At 44.5% G+C, this 20,972-nt stretch overlaps 1 protein-coding gene across 1 annotated transcript in view; it reads left to right on the top strand.

Moving 5' to 3' along the window:
- COL4A2 (collagen type IV alpha 2 chain) overlaps positions 1–20,972 on the top strand; it is a 154,390-nt gene that overhangs the window by 88,308 nt on the left and 45,110 nt on the right. Inside the window, exons 20-25 of the mRNA XM_082215730.1 lie at positions 6,685–6,777; positions 9,834–9,997; positions 10,977–11,049; positions 11,147–11,253; positions 17,070–17,271; positions 19,523–19,582. Of these exons, the coding sequence (XP_082071856.1) occupies positions 6,685–6,777; positions 9,834–9,997; positions 10,977–11,049; positions 11,147–11,253; positions 17,070–17,271; positions 19,523–19,582 (699 nt within the window). The remainder of the gene's footprint in view (positions 1–6,684; positions 6,778–9,833; positions 9,998–10,976; positions 11,050–11,146; positions 11,254–17,069; positions 17,272–19,522; positions 19,583–20,972) is intronic.

Raw genomic sequence — 20,972 nt, 5'->3', positions numbered from 1 at the left:
CAGCTGCATGCGGAGGAGCGGAGATGCGAACCTGGTTCACCAGATTACGAGACTACCGCTCTTAACCACTACACCACACTGTCTCTCAGAGTGTGAAGGAACAAGACTTTTCTGTTTTGTACTGGTTGCATGGACTGTTGCATGTCAAAGCCCCAAGCCACCCCATGAGAATAAAGACATACAGACACAGAATTGTAGGTTAATGTTAATGGGCAAAATTTGGGCCACAACTTTATTGGTTACAGAATGTGAGCGGCATTGGCATCAACTGACTATATCTGACTCCTTCCCTCCTTGCAGGGAGTCTGGTAAGGGTAAGCCACCAGTAGGGGGAGCCCTGCCGATGTGGATCGACTCAAGCATCCCCTGGGTTCCCGCTGGAGTTGTGGCATGGCCCTAGCCCCTCCCCAGGCTTCGGACAAGATCCACACCCCAGGATTCCTTTAACGGAATACCCTTGAGTACGGGAGGGGCAGGTGATGGTCGCACCTCCCCTCCCCCACACATTGCTATTCCAATGCCTGAACGCCACACAAACCCAAAGCTCGGCGCCAATACCCTCACACCTGCAACCAACCTTTTATGCCTTTGATAATATCGTCCAACTAAGCATTTTCGCCGTCGGAAAGGTGAACGCCAACTGCACGGTAAAGGGCCTCATTGTAAGCAATTCCTGGGTGGCAAATCACCTCAGGCAGGCAGGCAGGCAGGCAGGCAAGCAGGCTCAGGACAGACTGGGCAGCGGTCCTGGGTGTCCTTCTCTCACTCCTCCACACATGCCCTCCCTCTTAAAGTGGGATGCTCCCCACTCTATGTCACTTATGCATGCGGGGACAATATTCCCCCCTCCCATAATTTTTCTTGAGATTTAAAATTGAGATCGAATAAACAAAAATGGATATTCCACAGTGCCTTTAAAGGAAGGCCACAGACACAGAACAGAACAGACTCCATTTGAGGATCTCTCCCTCATTACAGTCGATCAGGTATATGAAGACGAGCAACAAAGTCAGTCCTCAGGGAATGTGCAGGCGACCTTGGAACGGACAGCTCACGGAAGAACCCCGACCAAACCTAAGAGGAGGCGTGTAGTGGTGATAGGGGATTCCCTACTGAGGGGAACAGAAGCAGTGATCTGTGGGCCTGACAAGATGTCTTGGGAGGTGTGCTGTCTCCCCAGGGCTAAGATCCAAGATGTAACTGAACGACTGCAAGGAATCATAAAACCCACTGACAAATACCCCTTCCTCTTGGTTCATGTGGGAACCAATGACACTGCAAGCAATAGCCTCCAGAAGATCAAAAGAGACTACGAGGCTCTGGGCAGGAAATTGAAGCAATTAAATGCACAAATTGTCATCTCATCCGTCCTCCCAGTTGAACGACGTGGCCCAGGGAGAGAGGGAAAAATAGTGGAAGTGAACAGCTGCCTTCGCAAATGGTGTAAACAGGAATGGTTTGGATTCTTAGATCACAGACTGCAGTTTCTTGAAGATGGACCTCTGGCAAGCAATGGGCTGCACCTCACAACGGTTGGGAGAAATGTTTTGGCCAAAAATCTCAGAAACCTCACCAGGAGGGCTTTAAACTGACTAATGTGGGGGAGGGAGACAGTGCTCCTGAAGGTAGGAGTCTATCAATTGATGAAGATGATCATCCAAATGTCATAGACCAAATGGAGGAAACAGCACGCGGACCTAGTGGTGGGAGGAAAAAATCCTTAAATAAGAGACACGGGGGAATGATTAATGGACTTCAATGTCTGTACACTAATGCGCAAAGCATGGGAAATAAACAAGATGAGCTTGAGCTCTTGGTACAGCAAACTAAATATGACATAATAGGCATCACTGAAACCTGGTGGGATAAATCCCACGATTGGAATGCAATAATGGAGGGATACAAACTATTTCAGAAACACAGACCAGACAAGAAAGGAGGAGGAGTGGTGTTATATGTCAGGGATGTGTATACCTGTGAAGAGATCCAAGATTTAGAACCTCAAAGCCAAAGTGAGAGCATTTGGGTCAAAATTAAGGGAGAGAAGAATAACAGAGACCTCATTGTGGGAGTTTACTATAGATCCCCAAGCCAAACGGAGGACATATATGATGCCTTCCTGGAACAGATGGCCAAGCATGCAAAAGGAAGGGAGATAGTAGTAATGGGGGACTTCAATTACCCGGATATTTGTTGGATGCCAAACTCAGCCAAGAGCATAAGGTCAAACAGATTCCTCACTGGCCTTGCAGACAACTTCATTGTCCAGAAAGTGGGAGAAGCAACAAGAGGAAGAGCCATTTTAGATCTGGTCCTAACCAATGTTTATGACCTGGTTAGTGGGGTAGATGTGGAAGGATCATTAGGCGCGAGTGATCATGCTCTTCTGAAGTTTACTATACAGCAGAAAGGAGCAGCCAAGCATACTAGGACTCAATTTCTTGACTTTAAGAAAGCCGACTTCATAAAACTTAAGGAAGTGCTGGGTGAGATCCCATGGATAGTAATACTAAAAGGAAAGGGAGTTCATGATGGCTGGGAGTTTGTTAAGAGGGAGATAGTAAAAGCACAACTTCAGGCAATACCAATGAGACGGAAGCATGGAAGGTGCCTAAAGAAGCCAGGGTGGCTATCTAAAGAACTTTTAACTGAGTTATGATTAAAAAAGGATGTGTACAAAAAATGGAAAAGGGGGGAAACCACCAAAGAGGAATTCAAACAAATAGCCAGCACTTGTAGACACAAAGTCAGAAAAGCTAAAGCACAGAATGAACTCAGGCTTGCTAGAGAGGTTAAAAGCAACAAAAAAGGCTTTTATGGGTATGTTCGTAGCAAAAGGAAGAACAAAGAAACAGTGGGGTTACTCAGAGGAGAAGATGATGAAATGCAAACAGGGGACACAGAAAAGGCTGAACTCCTCAATGCCTTCTTTGCCTCAGCCTTCTCCGATAAAGAAAACAATGCCCGACCTGAAGAATTTGGAGCAAATGATTCAGCAAAGGAAACACAGCCCAGAATAACTAAGGAGATAGTACAAGAATCCTTGGCCAGTTTAGATGTATTCAAGTCTCCAGGGCCAGATGAACTGCATCCAAGAATATTAAAAGAACTGGCAGATGTGATCTCAGAACCACTGGCAGTCATCTTTGAGAATTCCTGGAGAACAGGCGAAGTCCCGGCAGACTGGAGGAGGGCAAATGTTGTCCCTATTTTCAAAAAGGGGAAAAGAGAGGACCCAAATAATTACCGCCCAGTCAGTCTGACATCAATACCAGGGAAGATTCTGGAGCAGATCATTAAGTAAACAGTCTGTGAGCACCTAGAAAGGAATGCTGTGATCACCAATAGTCAGCATGGATTTCTGAAAAATAAGTCATGTCAGACTAACCTGATCTCGTTTTTTGACAGAATTACAAGCCTGGTAGATGAAGGGAACACAGTGGATGTAGCCTACCTTGATTTCAGCAAGGCATTTGACAAGGTGCCCCATGATATTCTTGTAAAGAAGCTGGTAAAATGCGGTCTTGACTATGCTACCACTCAGTGGATTTGTAACTGGCTGACTGAACGAAACCAAAGGGTCTCATCAATGGTTCCTCTTCATCCTGGAGAAGAGTGACTAGTGGGGTGCCACAGGGTTCTGTCTTGGGCCCGGTCTTATTCAACATCTTTATCAACGACTTGGATGATGGACTCAAGGGCATCCTGATCAAATTTGCAGATGACACCTGTCAGGGGTTCAGGAGCAGAGGCGAGGGCAAGGGAGGAAACAGAGAGTGAAGGGGAGGAGTCCGAAGGAAAGATGAGCGATGACGACGACCCGAGATCTCCGAGTCTTTCCAGTGAATCGGAAGATTCACAGAAAGGAGCGCCAGTGACCAGAGCAAGGGGGGAGCTTAGGGGGACACCCCAGGAAGAAGGGACAAAGGGGGGTTCAGAGAGCAGCAGTTGGAAATCGGGGCCAACATCCCCAACAGAGCGCAGTGGGGAGGAAGGGCGCCAGGCATCGGGATAAGGCGGCTCGCCGCAGGGGGGAGGACATGAGTCAGGAGTGGCCACACCTCCATTGGAGAGAGAAGAAACGGTCAAACGGAAAGTGGGAGGTTGGGCGCACGCGCCAAGTTCAAATGCACAGGAAGGCGGCACAGTAAGCAGCCCGGAAAGGGAGCCAGGTCCTAAAGCCCGCCGCAAGGAGACAGAAGGGTCCGGGGGGTCAGCATCAGAAGAGTCCCGGAAGGAAGAGACCACGGGGGGCAGAGGGACCCAGAGAAGAACGGTCAGGAGGAAAAGGTGGAGTAAGGCTAGGGTATTAAGTTGGTGTACAGGAGGCGGAGACTCAGACGGAGCTTCGCCGGTCTAGCTTATAAGACGTAGAGTTGCGCGCTACAGCTTGAAAATGGAAACTGTAAATCAATAAAGACTTTTATACAGTGAATGCTGGCTAGCGTGATCCTCTGTGAGCTCGGATCTGGAAGCAGCTCTGACAACACCAAACTGGGAGGGGTGGCTAACACCCCAGAGGACAGGATCACACTTCAAAACGACCTTGACAGATTAGAGAACTGGGCCAAAACAAACAAGATGAATTTCAACAGGGAGAAATGTAAAGTATTGCACTTGGGCAAAAAAAATGAGAGGCACAAATACAAGATGGGTGACACCTGGCTTGAGAGCAGTACATGTGAAAAGGATCTAGGAGTCTTGGTTGACCACAAACTTGACATGAGCCAACAGTGTGACACGGCAGCTAAAAAAGCCAATGCAATTCTGGCCTGCATCAATAGGAGTATAGCATCTAGATCAAGGGAAGTAATAGTGTCACTGTATTCTGCTCTGGTCAGACCTCACCTGGAGTACTGTGTCCAGTTCTGGGCACCACAATTCAAGAAGGACACTGACAAACTGGAACGTGTCCAGAGGAGGGCAACCAAAATGGTCAAAGGCCTGGAAACGATGCCTTATGAGGAACGGTTAAGGGAGCTGGGCATGTTTAGCCTGGAGAAGAGGAGGTTAAGGGGTGATATGATAGCCATGTTCAACTATATAAAAGGATGTCACATAGAGGAGGGAGAAAGGTTGTTTTCTGCTGCTCCAGAGAAGCGGACACGGAGCAATGGATCCAAACTACAAGAAAGAAGATTCCACCTAAACATTAGGAAGAACTTCCTGACAGTAAGAGCTGTTGGACAGTGGAATTTGCTGCCAAGGAGTGTGGTGGAGTCTCCTTCTTTGGAGGTCTTTAAGCAGAGGCTTGACAACCATATGTCAGGAGAGCTCTGATGGTGTTTCCTGCATGGCAGGGGGTTGGACTCGATGGCCCTTGTGGTCTATTCCAACTCTATGATTCTATGATTTCAGATAGATGCTGGTGATGCAATGCTGATAATGCTTCTTTGAGGCGATATATAAATTAATAAATAATAATGATGATGATATGGGAGTGTTTTGTGTGTTTTTCTTTCTGTGGATGCCCACACACTTCTAAATTATATTCATATAATTTGGAGACTTAACAAATGGACAAAAGTGGATTCCTCAAAGCCCTGTGTTTGCAAAGAGACTTTGAGACTGGGAGAGTAAATACTCACCATCTACTACTCAGTGGTCTGGTGATCTCACCGCCCTTTCTACATATTATAATAGTCAATCTAGTTTGGATACCTATTATATGGACTGCTTATATTGACCCGTACTGCATATTTAATTCAGGACTAATTGATTATGTTTATTGTTAAAATGACCTAATGATGTTGCTTTATTTCCCTTCTTGTTACATTTGCAAAATCTAATAAATAAATGATCCCATTCTACAGATACTTCTGTTGCAGTGAAGGGTCTTCCAGGGTTTCCTGGTCCTCCAGGAAAAGAGGAGAAGAGGAGGTTAAGGGGTGATATGATAGCCATGTTCAACTATATAAAAGGATGTCACATAGAGGAGGGAGAAAGGTTGTTTTCTGCTGCTCCAGAGAAGCGGACACGGAGCAATGGATCCAAACTACAAGAAAGAAGATTCCACCTAAACATTAGGAAGAACTTCCTGACAGTAAGAGCTGTTGGACAGTGGAATTTGCTGCCAAGGAGTGTGGTGGAGTCTCCTTCTTTGGAGGTCTTTAAGCAGAGGCTTGACAACCATATGTCAGGAGAGCTCTGATGGTGTTTCCTGCATGGCAGGGGGTTGGACTCGATGGCCCTTGTGGTCTATTCCAACTCTATGATTCTATGATTTCAGATAGATGCTGGTGATGCAATGCTGATAATGCTTCTTTGAGGCGATATATAAATTAATAAATAATAATGATGATGATATGGGAGTGTTTTGTGTGTTTTTCTTTCTGTGGATGCCCACACACTTCTAAATTATATTCATATAATTTGGAGACTTAACAAATGGACAAAAGTGGATTCCTCAAAGCCCTGTGTTTGCAAAGAGACTTTGAGACTGGGAGAGTAAATACTCACCATCTACTACTCAGTGGTCTGGTGATCTCACCGCCCTTTCTACATATTATAATAGTCAATCTAGTTTGGATACCTATTATATGGACTGCTTATATTGACCCGTACTGCATATTTAATTCAGGACTAATTGATTATGTTTATTGTTAAAATGACCTAATGATGTTGCTTTATTTCCCTTCTTGTTACATTTGCAAAATCTAATAAATAAATGATCCCATTCTACAGATACTTCTGTTGCAGTGAAGGGTCTTCCAGGGTTTCCTGGTCCTCCAGGAAACCAAGGTTACCCAGGACCACGAGGGCAAAAGGGGTTGAAAGGTAAGGCACATGTGGACTGGGTGCTTTCATGTGTTGTCTGCTATGGATTGTCGTGAAAGGGAGAGGCTTAATTTGCACAATATCCTGAGACCAGACAACTTTTCTCCTTGATTAGGAATCTTGTACTATCCCTGTCTCAGCCTTCCTCATTTAAAACCTTTCTTTAAAAAACCCTTCTTCCCTACACATCAGCTATGCTGGTCCACAGAGCTAGACTGCTCTTCTGACTCTTGCACAGAAGCCGAAGGGACATGTCTAAGGTGGGGAGTTGCCTGAATCAGCTTTGCTGCTCCATTGAGCCACGTCGGGAAGCCTCTTCCCAGCATGTCAGCGGAGCTTGTCAAGGAAGCTGCTCAAGCCAGAGGTACAGTGTAGCTTGCACAGCTGACGTGTGAGAAAGCGATGGCTTCTGCGCCACCTCACACATCAACTGCTAAGCAGGGAGGTCTTCTGCTCATGAGGAGACCCTCCCCAGAGCTTGAAGAGGATTTCCTCTTTGGGCTCTTGGAAGGGTCTCCTCGCAGACCAGGAATCTCCAGGGTTAAAAACAGATGTTGAAAAAAGAGTAATCTGGGACGCAAGTAAAGCTGTTATGCGAGTATTCTTGATACAACAAAATACAATAAAGAAGAGAAGCCAAAATGAGGAAAAGGATAAGATTTTGGAAAAGATAAAAGAAGGAGAAAAGAAGCTAAGATCCAAACCAAAGTCCCAAGAGATCTTGAGAGAAATTAAGCTATATCAGACACAATATATGGAATTGATGAATCAAGAAATAGAATGGAAGATTAAACAAATGAGACAAAGGACATTTGAATCTGCAGATAAATGTGGTAAACTTCTGGCTTGGCAATTGAAGAAAAGGCAAAAATTAAATACGGTCACAAGCTTAGAGGTTAAAGGAAAGAATATTTATAAGCCAAATGAGATTAGAAACTGCTTCCAGAGTTATTTTAAAAAATTATATTCGCAAGGGCCGCAGAAAGAGGGGGATATAGATGAGTTTCTAAAGAAATATGGATTACAAAAAATTTCTCATCAAAGTAAAATAGATCTGAATCAGAAAATAACTGAACAAGAGATAGAAGGTGCCATTCAAAACATGCAACTGGGCAAATCTCCAGGACCAGATGGGCTGACTTCCAGATATTACAAAGCTTTGAAGGAGTGGTTATTACAACCTCTGAAGGAAGTCTGCAATGAAATTTTAGAGGGGGGAAAAGCACCAGAATCGTGGAAAGAAGCTTATATTACACTCATACCGAAAACAGAGACTGAAAAGACTCAGCTTAAGAACTACCGCCCTATATCATTACTTAATGTGGATTACAAAATTTTTGCAGACATTTTGGCAAAAAGATTGAAAAAAGTATTGGTGGAAGAGATTCATAAGGACCAAGCAGGCTTTCTCCCAGGAAGACATTTGTCAGATAACGTGAGGAATATAATAGACATTTTGGAATTATTAGAAGTGAACATAAACACTAAAGCGGTATTGATATTTGTGGACGCGAAGAAAGCCTTTGACAATATCTCTTGGAGTTTTATGAAGAAGAATCTACATGGGATGGGGGTAGGCCAAGGATTTGAGAATGGTATGGGTGCAATATATTCAGAACAAAAGGCTAAATTAATTGTAAATAATGTGATAACGGAAGAATTTAAAATAGAAAAAGGGACACGACAGGGGTGCCCAATTTCCCCATTACTTTTTATATCAGTCCTGGAGGTTTTGCTAAATATGATTAGAAGAGACCAGCTGGTTAAAGGGGTACAGGTCGGAGCCAAACAGTACAAATTGAGGGCCTTCGCAGATGACTTGGTACTTACTTTACAAGAGCCAGAAACTAGTACGAAAAGGGTTTTAGAATTAATTCAAGAATTTGGTCAAGTTGCAGGATTTAAGTTGAACAAACAAAAAACCAAGGTATTGGAGAAAAATTTAACAGTTACTGAAAGGGAGAGGTTCCAGAATGAAACAGGATTAATTGTGGTTAAGAAGGTGAAATACTTGGGGATTAATATGACATCTAAGAATGTGGATTTATTTAAAGACAATTATGAGAAATGTTGGACAGAAGTAAAAAAAGATCTAGAAATATGGTCAAATTTGAAGCTTTCCTTGTTAGGCCGAATCGCTGTTATTAAGATGAATGTAATGCCGAGAATGTTGTTCTTATTCCAAACATTGCACTTGTGTAAGCGGCTCCTGTCCGGTAGGTTCCTTTAAAGCAAGCAGGCTCTCTGTCCCTCCAGCAAAGTTTTTCAGCTCGCAAAGGGAGGGGGGAGGAGGGAGAGAAGTAGAGCCTGCTCCACGCGTGCTCCTTGTCCCTTGAGTGCTTTTCCTTCCCTCCCCACTTAAAACGTGGTTAAAAAGCACAGATCCACATGGATCCTCAGGATTTTTGCACTGGGCCACCCCAAATTCACCATCAGATCACATAGCATGTCCATGGCTACAGTTTGCACCAAAGAAAATCACGCACCCACTGTTGCCTGGGGCTGCAGTGATGCAAAAACATGGTTACAAACATGGATCCACATGGATCCTCAGGATTTTTGCATTGGGCTACTCCAAACTCACCGTCAGATCACATGGCTGTGGCCACAGCATGAACCACAAAAATCATACATCCACTGTTTCGTTTAGAATATTTTTTTTCTTGTTTTCCTCCTCTAAAAACTACATGCGTGTTATGGTCAGGTGCGTGTTATCGAGCGAAAAATACGGTAAGTTGTCACCATTGTCAATAAAGAAGTATAGGATGCAGCAATGTGATTTATTGAGGCAATGATAAAACATAAGGAAGTGTAGACTAATTTATACCAAAGTTCCCATGGTAGAAATTACCACATTTTTTTCAAAAAAAGAAGGTAAAAGATAACCTTAAATTATAGTAAATCCAGACACTGACGAAGCCCTCTGGTCCCTGAGGCACCAAAGGGCAAAGAAGCCGAGCTTGAGCACTTTAACCCCTGCTGCTCACTCTTAGCTTCTACAGTATGCTTTCAAGAGGGCAATTCTTAGGTCTCCTTCTCTGAATATTGTTTTGCAGGAGAGCCAGGAGATTGTAAATGTGCTGAAAGTACCGAACGAAAAAGAGGCCCTGCTGGGCAACCTGGTCCACCAGGATTTCCAGGTCCAATGGGGCCGGTGGGGAGAAAAGGAGACCCTGGTGATCAAGGCCCACATGGAGTGCCTGGCTTCCCTGGCTCAAAAGTATGGCATTTATGTTGTAACACCTTTTTTCCATATCATTAAGTATGTTTCCTATGCAATTTATTTAAACAAATGTAGATTTATTTTGATTAGATATATATGCCACCGTACCACAAAAAAATCTCAATTTCACTTATTTAGGAAGGGTCCAAGCATCATTTTGGGAGCATAACACAAACTTGTCACGTGGGTACACTTGCACACACATATCATGGTCCCATTTGTACAATATGTCATGAAAGGAATGACAGCATTACAGAGTTGGGAGGAGCCTCAAAGGTCATCTAGTCCAAGCTCCTGCTGTGCATGACTAAAGCATCTGTGACAGGTGGCCATCCAGCCTCTGCTTAACAGCCTCCAAGGAAGGAGAGTACACCACATTCCAAAGTAGTTGGTTCCACTGTCAAACGGTCCTTACCATCAGAAAGTTATTTCTGATGTTTAGTCAGAAACACTCCTTTCTTGAAATTTGCATTAGTTCTTAACAATCTCTTTTAATTACTGAGGATGGTTTTGGTGTGTTTGTTTGTTGTAATTCTTTTTTCGGTGTTCAGGCCAGTTTTCGGGATATTGTTTGCTTTTGTATGGTCAGAGGTGTGGGTATTCTACGTTTTTACACACACTCGGCCTAAACCTAGGCCAAGCTAACCATTGCTTTCTAAACTTATTTGTAGCCTTGTGAAAAAATTTTCCCCATACTCTGCCTAATTCCCCTCACCTTTTAAGCATAAATATGATCATACTATAAACCAACTTTATGTGACATAGTCTGCCTGCAACAGAGCAATTACTTCTCTCACACACATACAGACACACAGGAAATTGGTGTTGCCTCTTCATTCTTTCACTCTGAAACCTATTTTCTCTGCATCTTGTCAAGAGGGTTATTCCTTTTTCTTGCAAGAGGAAACGGGTTTACCCTTACACTTTTATATGTTACTAATATGACTAACTTAATTCTCATAATCTTGACTATTAGGGATTGCCTGGTGTACCTGGGCCACCTGGACAACAAGGGCTAAAAGGAGATTCGCGATATGTTACCACAAGAGGTATGGCCATAGCTCTGCATTTCAATTTATTTTTATTTCTGCAAACGTACCACATTTAGCAGCGGTATATTTACTATACGAGTTGTGTTTCATTTAGGTGCTAAAGGAGACCAAGGAATTCCAGGAATTCCTGGATATAAAGGAGAAGATGGTTTGCCAGGAAGAGACGGCACAGATGGTTTACCAGGACTACCTGGGCTTCCGGTAAGTAACCACTTCACCTTCTTCTTATCAATGTGACAAAGAAGATAATTCTTTGAATTCAGGGATGGGGAGTCCATAGCCTTACAGCTGTTTGCTGGTCTAACACTCCTCATTCATCATCGCTAACCATTGCAAATGTCCTTTCTGTGGTGACTCTGGAATGCCCTCCCCAAAGAGACATGCCTGGTGCTGGCATTACAATATTTTTGGCACCATGCTCTTTGCCCAGGCATTTTAGGTTGTATTTTGAAATTTTTCCCTATTCTACTCCTTAGTTTTACGGATTTGTTTTAGCTTACCTCTTACCTTGCTGTATATTGTTATATTTATTTGTTTGTTTAATTTTTAAGAAATATTTTAAATAAAGGATAAACAACATCTGACGAGCCACTGTTTCCTCTATATTAATAGGTCACATTGAAGGCCATTTGTTATTCAGACATGGTCAAAATAGATCTCTGTAGTGCTGGTGTAACACGGTGGTTTCTCTCATATCCTTGGCATAGCAGTAGGTACTTCCTATACTAAACATTAATGTGCTTCAGACTCAGGATGTTGTTCATGAGAGCATAAATTCAGTCCTGTGCACAAATAGTCTGTAAGAGCTCAATTGTTCAGTGTTGCGGCAGCGACACCTTGGGACTTCCTGCCTGTTGATATTAGGCAGGCACCTTCACTGCATTTTTTTAGACAGGCCTACCCAGGTGTTTGGAAAGTTTAATGAGCTTTAATTTTAGTCTATTCTACTGCAGTTTTAACTTTCTGTATGTTTTAAATTATAGTTGTGTCAGGGGTACAGGGACAGAGGCACAGGGAAGGCAGGAAATGGAGAGCGATGGAGAGGAATCCCAGGAGAGCGAGGAAGAGGATAGCAATGACGCAGGGGATTCCATGAGTCTCTCCAGCGAATCAGAGGATTCCCAGAAAGGGGCGCCTGTGGTAAGGGCAAGGGGAGCCCCGGGGGGAAAGTGTCAGGAGCGGGGGGCCAGCAGGGGACCCCAAAGCGGCAGCTGGGAATCAGGGCCAGCCTCCCCACCAGAGCGTAGCGAGGGAGGGGGAGGTTCCAGTGTGTCAGAGGGAGCAGCTCCGGCGACAGAGAAAGGGGAGGGATCAGAGCAAGCCGTTCTCCCGGAAGGGGAGGAAGGCAGTGAGGGGAGTAGCATAACTGTCAAAAGGAAGGTCAGAAGTTGGGCGCGCGCGCCAAGTTCAAATGAGGAGGCGCGCGGGAGAACAGGGAGCCCGGAGGTGGAGGGGCCAGGACCCAAAGCCCGCAGGAGGGGGCAGGAGCAGTCTGGAGACTCCGCTTCAGGAGAAAGCAGGAGGGGAGGAACCCCGACGGGCAGAAAGACCCTGCGGAAAAGGAAAGAGAGAAAGAGGTGGAGCAGCGTTAGCTTATTAAACTATTAAACTGTAGGGGAGGGACCGATTCAGAGGGGACTTCTAATGTCTAGGAGAAAGAGACGCGGGGCTGCATGCCTCGATTGTGGAACCAATAATGAACTGCAATAAACATCCTTGTATATAAGAAGAGCTTGGCGTTGGTCTTTTGTGAGCTGAGACCTGAGGCAGCCCTGACAAGTTGTAATTTTTTAAGGGATTGTTTAATTGTTTTATCTTTTTTGAGGTTTTTTTCTTCAATCAAGCAGTGTAAAATTTATGAAATAAACAAAGCATATCCTGTTTCCAACAGGAGGCCAATTGTACCTGACTATCTTAACCAATAACCTACTCATAACACTGTCTTATATTCAGTGTTGTTTTTGAGACTCAAATATACAGTGGTGCCTCGCAAGACAAAATTAATTCATTCCGCAAGTTTTTTCTTCTTGCGAGTTTTTCGTCTTGCGAAGCACGGTTTCCCATAGGAATGCATTGAAAATCAATCAATGCGTTCCTATGGAGACCGTCTGGGGACAGAGGGGAAGTGCCGCGCGCCTTCCCCTCTGTCCCCGGACCTGTTTTAAAGCAAGGGAAGGGGCAGCGGGGAGAATCGCTTCTCCCCGTTGCCGCCCCTTGGTTCAAAAGGGGTCCGGGGAGAGAGGGGAAGGCGAGCGCGCCTTCCCCTCTGTCCCCTCTTTTGAAGCAAGGGGCGGAGGGGAGAAGATCGCTTCTCCCCGTTGCCGCCCCTTGGTTCAAAAGGGGTCCGGGGAGAGAGGGGAAGGCGCGCGCACCTTCCCCTCTGTCCCCGGAGATTGCGGGGCTGGCAACGGGGAGAAGTGATCTTCTCCCCACCGCCCCTTGCTTCAAAAGAGGTCCGGGGACAGCGGGGAAGACGCGCTGCGCTTCCCCGCTATCCCCGGAGCTTGTGGGGCAAGCTTCGTTTTGCGAAGCAAGCCCATAGGGAAATGCGTCTTGCGAAGCGGCTAAGAAAACGAAAAACTCCTTCATCTAGCGAGTTTTTCATCTTCCGAGGCTTTCGTCTTGCGGGGTACCACTGTAATGTTAGCCATCATGACCTCTATTAGCACAGAATTCCACAACTTTGCTTGTAAGGCCTAACTAACCTTGTAGATTCAGGTAAGTAGCCGTGTTGGTCTGACGCAGTCAAAATAAATAAATAAATTGTCCAGTAGCACCTTAGAGATCAACTAAGTTTGTTCTGGGGATAAGCTTTCATGTGCATGCACACTTCTTCAGATATTCTTCAATTTTTTTTATTTAACCTTGTGGAGCCTTTGAGAGTGTCAGCAGATATATTGATAGAGGTATTCTAGTAAACATTGTGTACTTGGACTTTCAAAAAGCTTTAGATAAAGTGCCTCACTAAAGACTCCTGAGTAAACTTAGAAGCCATGGGATAGCCAGTAAATGTTTAAAGAACAGGAAGCAAACACTGAAAAATGGGCAGTTCTCCTAGTGGAGGGATATGGAAAGTGGAGTCCCCCAGGCATAATCTGCATTGAGATCTGTCAGATGGCAATGGTGGTTGCTTGTGAGTAACCAGTCAGGACTCCGACCTGTCTTTTACAGGTTTTATTTTGATGCAAAACTATTTACAGTATAGAGCCACAAGTTCATGTCTGCCTCAATAGCTAGCAGAATCCAGCTTGGCCACGAGCGGTGCTGAGGCTCCCAGCAGCAACCTCTGGTCCTTTCCCCTCTTTCCCACTGGAGGTGTGGCTTTCCTCACCACAGGAAGAGGAACTGCTTCACAAGATTTTCAGAGGTTCCCTGTAACCCAACTGCCCCTCTGCTTCCCTACCCTGTTCCGATGGCAGTACCCTAACAAGATCATTGCTCCTTAACTTGTTTCTAAATGATCTGGAGTTAGGCATGAGCAGTAAGATGGCCAGGTTTGCTGGTGGCACCAAATTATTCAGTGTGATTAAAAAAAGAGGATTGTGTGGCGTGCCAAAAGAATGTCTCCAGATGGGATAAGTAGGCATTAAAATGGCAAGTGCTATTTAACAGAAGCAACAGTAAAATGAGGCACAAAAATAATTTCACATTCATGAGTCCTAAACTGATGGTAATTGACCCAGAACAAGATTTTGGGGTGCTACTGGATAGCTCAGTAAAAATGCCAGCCTTGTGTGCAGCAGCTGCAAAAAAGTTGGATTCCATTTTAGAGATCATTAGGAAAGGGATTGAAAATAAAACTACCAATATTATAATGCTGCTACACAAATCTTGGAATACTGTGTACACTTCTGATTGCTGCATCTGAAAAAAGATATAGTAGGGATGGAAAGTAGATGTTCAGAAAAGGGCATCAAAATAATCAAGGGGCTTGATTCCCCTATGAGGAAAGGTGGCATGTGGAGCTTTTTAATTTAGGAAAAAAGCACACAAGGAAGGACATGATAGAGGTGTGTACAATTATGTAAGATGTGGGGGGAAAAGGATATAGATTAGTTTTTCTCCATCTATTAGTGGCTGCTAGTCGTGATAGCTGTGTAGCAGCTGTGGAAGTGGGAGGTCTCTAAATACCAATTGCTGGGGAGCCCAACTGGAGAGAGTGCTCCTGCCCTCACCCCCTGCATGTGGGTTTGACACAACCATCTGAGAGAACATGGTGCTGAACTAGATGGCACTGGGGTCTGATTCAGCAGGCCCCTTTGTGGCTTTAAACTCTGTGGGGCAAAAATATGTTCAAGGACAAGTTTTGTGTTTCAAAGCCACCTCTTGTTAATTTCCTCATGCATAATTCCAAATAATGAATTAACATTCTCACCGTGATTTAGTTTTCATATGCTTTATATGCTTTGTTCTGAGTTAAGGAGAAATACACCCACAGCCAGCATGTCATCAGGCCGTCAACCAGGACTGTAAATATGAGGAGTGGAGGGGTGTTGTGTGTCAAGTACCCGGCCGATTAGAATTAGGCTCAGGGTTGTGTCATGGAATTCTACTCAATATTGTTCCAGAGCAGAACTCCAATGTATAGTTAGCAGAGTGAAAACATAAACATGTTTCAGGATTCCCCAAAAATAGACCAGAGAAAATTATATTTCATCGAGCAGAGCTTTATTGCTACTGAAGGCAAATGAGCATAATGATCACAAATCCAATACATTCAGGATTGGCACTGTCCATAAGAAATCCAGTTGCTTCAGACTTCACTTAAACTTGCAATAACTTATGTCTAAATCTTAAACACTAAGCATCCTATGTACAGAACACCACACCAGAAGGAAAAGAGATAGAAAGAGAAACTAAAACCCCGGCCTTACTTACTGGCCTTACTTTTATAGTCAGCATGACCTTGAAGAAGAGATAACAGAACCAGTTTAGGCTTGCTGTACTCAACTTCTCGGAAGGAATAACCCAAACATCATGAACTTTCTGCTTGTTTCTGTCACACAGAGAAGCTTCCAGAACCCTCTTAAATTAATTAGAATAGGAAAGATCTCTACAAATCAGATCAATACTTTCTGTATGAAGAAATACAACTGACAGGTTGGGCAACCTGTAACACTCTTGATGGTGTCAGACTAATAATATAATAATAATAATTTCTACCCCACCCATCTGGCTGGGTTTTCCCCAGCCACTCTGGGCGGCTTCCAAGAGATGGTTAAAAATACATTAAAACATCAGCCATTAAAAACTTCTCTAAATAGGACTGGCTTCAGATGTCTTCTATTTCCCCCCCTTTTTTATTGATTTTCCACATTTATAACAAATATAACATATAAAAAACACACATTACAGTACTAAAAACAAAAAAACTAAACAAAAATGTAGACACATAAAACCTAATTTAACTTTCATTGTTAACTGACGTCTTCAAATCCCTCCTAACTGAAATTCATTGTGTCACCTTGTAACAGCTCTCCAAAATCATCTTTCTAATAAAATTAACTCCTTCAATTTGCTGTCTTCATCACTTTGCCTTCAGATGTCTTCTAAATGTCATATAGTTGTTTATTTTTTTGACATTCGATGGGAGGGCATTCCACAAGGCGGGCACCACTACTGAGAAGGCCCTCTGCCTTGTTCCCTGTAATTTCGCTTCTCGCAGTGAGGGAACCGCCAGAAGCCCTCGGCGCTGGACCTCAGACTACAATTCCCATCATCTCCAGCCAATAACTTTCTAGGAGGATACCTTGACCAAAGCCGCCAGCATGATAAGCATGAGAAATCTTTCTTTGGAAGATCAGGTAGCATAATCTAAAAACATAAGCTCATGCTTATGGCTCTCTTGTTGCTGGTTGTTACAGTGATTACTGGGTCGAAGAAAGCCAAAATATCCTCTGGTTCAGAATTCTTGTTTAATGCTAGTGAGGCTGCTGAGCAAGTGAAAAATGAAATTTCAGTGCTAAAATAGATTAATACGTTGTAAGCAGGCTGAGGTATGTTTCCTTCCCTTGCAGGGTGATGGTGTGCGAGGTGAACCAGGGGATCCTGGTGAACCTGGTCCGTTAGGCCCAAAGGGTTTTCCCGGAGAAGAAGGCTTGCCAGGTGTTGGCTTGCCAGGCCCAAAGGGATATCCTGGCCCTCTGGGTGACCCTGGGGTTCCCGGGAGTCCTGGCTTCCAAGGTTCCCCAGGACCTCCAGGCGCTCCTGCTGAAATAGGTATGTATGAACACTAGTCAGAAACTGTGATTGTGTCGCATATAAAATATGGGGATTCTTGAGGTGGGCAGCCTCACCTGCCCTTGCCTCATTGCCATAGGAGTACATCACTGAAAACCTACTAGACTTGGTCTCCCACACAAATTCCTTACTGCCTTCTGGGAACATTGGTTGAGTTGTGTCTTCAAAATCTACATAGCTTGTATATTTCTTAGACACCACTTTCTTTCATGTGTTTTGCAACAATTTACTTTTTAATAACGCCCTTCATAAATCAGGTAAAAATTGTGAGGGCCTTTGGAGAAGTGCTCTTCAGGCACTTAGGGTTTGTGCTTCCTGTCACTGTTCCCATAAAACATCTCCTCAGGCTGCCACGTGACACATCCACACTGAGGGCTGCATGCTCTGTTGGTGACTTGTGGAAGAAGTCACTTGGTGCTTCAGCCAGTGTGATATATCCACAGGGTATATGGAACCCCAGCAGAGGCCTTAGAGATTTCCTGCTCCCAGCAGAACAGCTTCTTCCAGAATCCTCAGTTAAGGGGGAAACTCCTCTGCCACACAGTTCAAAGTAGCAAAGTATTCACTGTCTCCAGACACAAGACAAAGCGAAACACTGCTATCTACCATATACTGTTCTCCTGGTCTTTGAAATAAAGATGCGTATGCACAGAGAGATCCTCTAACACTATCACTATCACTATCACCAACGCTGCTGCATAAAACCCACAGCCTCTTCCCTGACTTTCACAGATTCAGAGTCAGACCCTGACATCAAACAGGACAGGACATAGGCAAGTCGTAATGAAAGCAATGCCCTAGAGACTGTTATACCTACACGTAGGCATCTTTCCTGAACCAATGGGAGGGTGAATGACTCAGCCTCACTGATATTGCTGCAGTGACCCAGTGCACCTGGCACCCTGATCTCAGAACATCCAGATATCTCTCATATTCACCCAAGTGTCAGGCCCTGGCTGGACGCTGAGGAGTGGGCACCACGAGATGTCTCACTCTGTAGACTTAGAAGGCCAATTCACGACTGTTTATTTTATTTTCCAACAAAGCTGTATACTCTTTTCTCCACTGCTGCATGTATTTCGAGCAAATTCAAAAATCAAAGGCAGTTGCTGGCATGCCATGGGGCAGTTCTGGCAATCCCATTTCATGGGATAGAACTGCAGGTGCACAAGGTTGTTCTTGTGTTTTATTCTGTGAACTGCTCTGAGATCTCTTGATGAAGGGAGGTCTACAAATTTAATAAATAAAATATAATTAAATAAATACATTCTCTGGAACAGTCCCGTTTATTTATTTTTATTTTTAATTATTAAAGTTATACTACCTGTCAGGGCTGCTTCCAGATCCCAGCTCACAGAGGATCACGCTAGCCAGCGTTCACTTTATAAAAGTCTTTATTAAGTTACAGTTTCCAATTCCAAGCTGCAGCGTGCCGCCCTACGTCTTAGAAGCTAGACCGGCGAAGCTCCGTCTGAGTCCCCGCCTCCTGTACACCAACTTAATACCCTAGCCTTACTCCACCTTTTCCGCCTGACCGTTCTTCTCTGGGTCCCTCTGCCCCCCATGGTCTCTTCCTTCCGGGACTCTTCTGACGCTGACCCCCCGGACCCTTCTGTCTCCTTGCGGCGGGCTTTAGGACCTGGCTCCCTTTCCGGGCTGCTTACTGTGCCACCTTCCTGTGCATTTGAACTTGGCGCGCGCGCCCAACCTTCCACTTTCCGCTTGACCGTTTCTTCGCTCTCCGATGGAGGCATGGCCACTCCTGACTCATGCCCTCCCCCCTGCGGCGAGCCGCCGGATCCCGATGCCTGGCGCCCTTCCTCCCCACTGCGCTCTGTTGGGGACGTTGGCCCCGATTTCCAACTGCTGCTCTCTGAACCCCCTCTTGTCCCTTCTTCCTGGGGTGTCCCCCTAAGCTCCCCCCTTGCTCTGGTCACTGGCGCTCCTTTCTGTGAATCTTCCGATTCACTGGACAGACTCGGAGACCTCGGGTCGTCGTCATCGCTCATCTTTCCTTCGGACTCCTCCCCCTCGCTCTCTGTTTCCTCCCTTGCCCTCGCCTCTGCTCCTGAACCCCTGACACTACCCATCTTCTGAAGGTCTCAGGGTGGTTCACAAAATAAACAAGTTTATTTCAAAAGATCACTGCAGATACAGTTGGTGGGTTGACTGTTTCCGGTCATAATTTAAGAAATCCAAATTTCTTTTGTTCTAATTTTTTATATTTCAGATTGTGGACAGACAGTCAAAGTCTTTTTCAGAGGTAACAGAACTGAGCCAATTCAGTCAGGTAAAATATGATAATTTAAAAATGTAGATTTGTATGCAAAATTTGTGATTCTGAATGATAACAAGAATTGTATTTTGAAGAACTTAATGCAAACTGAAGAGGGTTTTAATTTGACACACCAATTTTTTTTTTAACAAAATGTATTACAATGCAACTGTTGAAAACTCCAGTGAGTAGCATTATACAATTTCATTCATCTTACTATTTTGCATCCAGTCAAATCAAGCTTTTAGTAGACAGCCCAGTCCATTGCCATGTCCTCTCTGTCTCCTTCACATGTTACCTGATATGCCAGATTCCTTGACTACCAACACCATCTGTCCTCCTTCCTTCCAGAGGACACTAGATAGTTTTTGCCCTTAGTTTTGGACGGTATTGCTGCTGAGTAAAAGATTGCACAAACACAGGGGTGAAACTAGGCTTAATTCACTTGAGACAAAGACCCAGTTTTGTGCTTACCGCTTCCTGTCTCTGACCACCCCCTGCCCCACCCCCCTGCTTATGGACACTGGAACCCTGATCATGTTGTTAGGCCAGGATGCAAAACCCTAGTGAACCCTGACTGACAGTAGCCTAAAGGAGCTCTTCTGCAGTGCAATTCCACTCTTTCACTCTTCCTGACCACCTGAAAGCTAAACACAGAGCATGGCTCACAGAAAAGCTGCTGTGCAGTCATTTCAGTCATTTCCAACAATTGGTTTTGCTGTCCCTGAGCCCACAAAGGAAGGGATTCCTAAATAGCTTCTTGCTTAAGTAACAGAAGAATGATGACTCGGACACAAAGACCCAAAAGGTATTATGAAAACCCAATCATAGGCCACAGTTGCTTGGGATGCTAAAAGCAGACTTCAAGCCTGGCAGACTTGGCTTTCTACTAGAAGCTTGAGGCCTACCAATGACCAGGGGCAAAAGAAAGGCGGTCCAGTAGAGGAGAAGGCAGCAAAATCATTAGAATTTAGGAACAGGGCACCTCTGAGCTCAACTGCAGCTCAGGAACATATTTTCGCTGTCAGAACAGAGCTCACAAACTTTTCTCTCGCACAAAAACCACTCTTGGTGTTTCTCCTGAGCTTTCCTCAACTCAGCAGTCTGATTTTTAGAAGAAAAGCCCTCACTTTTGGGGGAGGGGTTGCTATTGTTAATACTACTACTATTGCTACTACTAATAATAATAACAACCTATTACCTGTCACCCAGATGCCTACTACTAGATCCCAATATACCTTCCGTCTACCCTTGGTTTGAAGGATCATGGCCTTGGGGGATTCCCTTAAGTAGCCACATCCAATCTGAATAAACAGTCATCACTGAAGGCCATATTTCATCTTAGGTTTAATTATGGGGGGAGATTTTTCTGGTCCAGAAGCCACACTGCTATTGCTAAATTGGT

This window comes from Podarcis vaucheri (assembly GCF_965113315.1).
Source record: "Podarcis vaucheri genome assembly, chromosome: 3".
In the NCBI taxonomy this organism is placed as follows: Eukaryota; Metazoa; Chordata; class Lepidosauria; order Squamata; family Lacertidae; genus Podarcis; species Podarcis vaucheri.
This window is presented reverse-complemented; position numbering and strand designations above follow the sequence as displayed.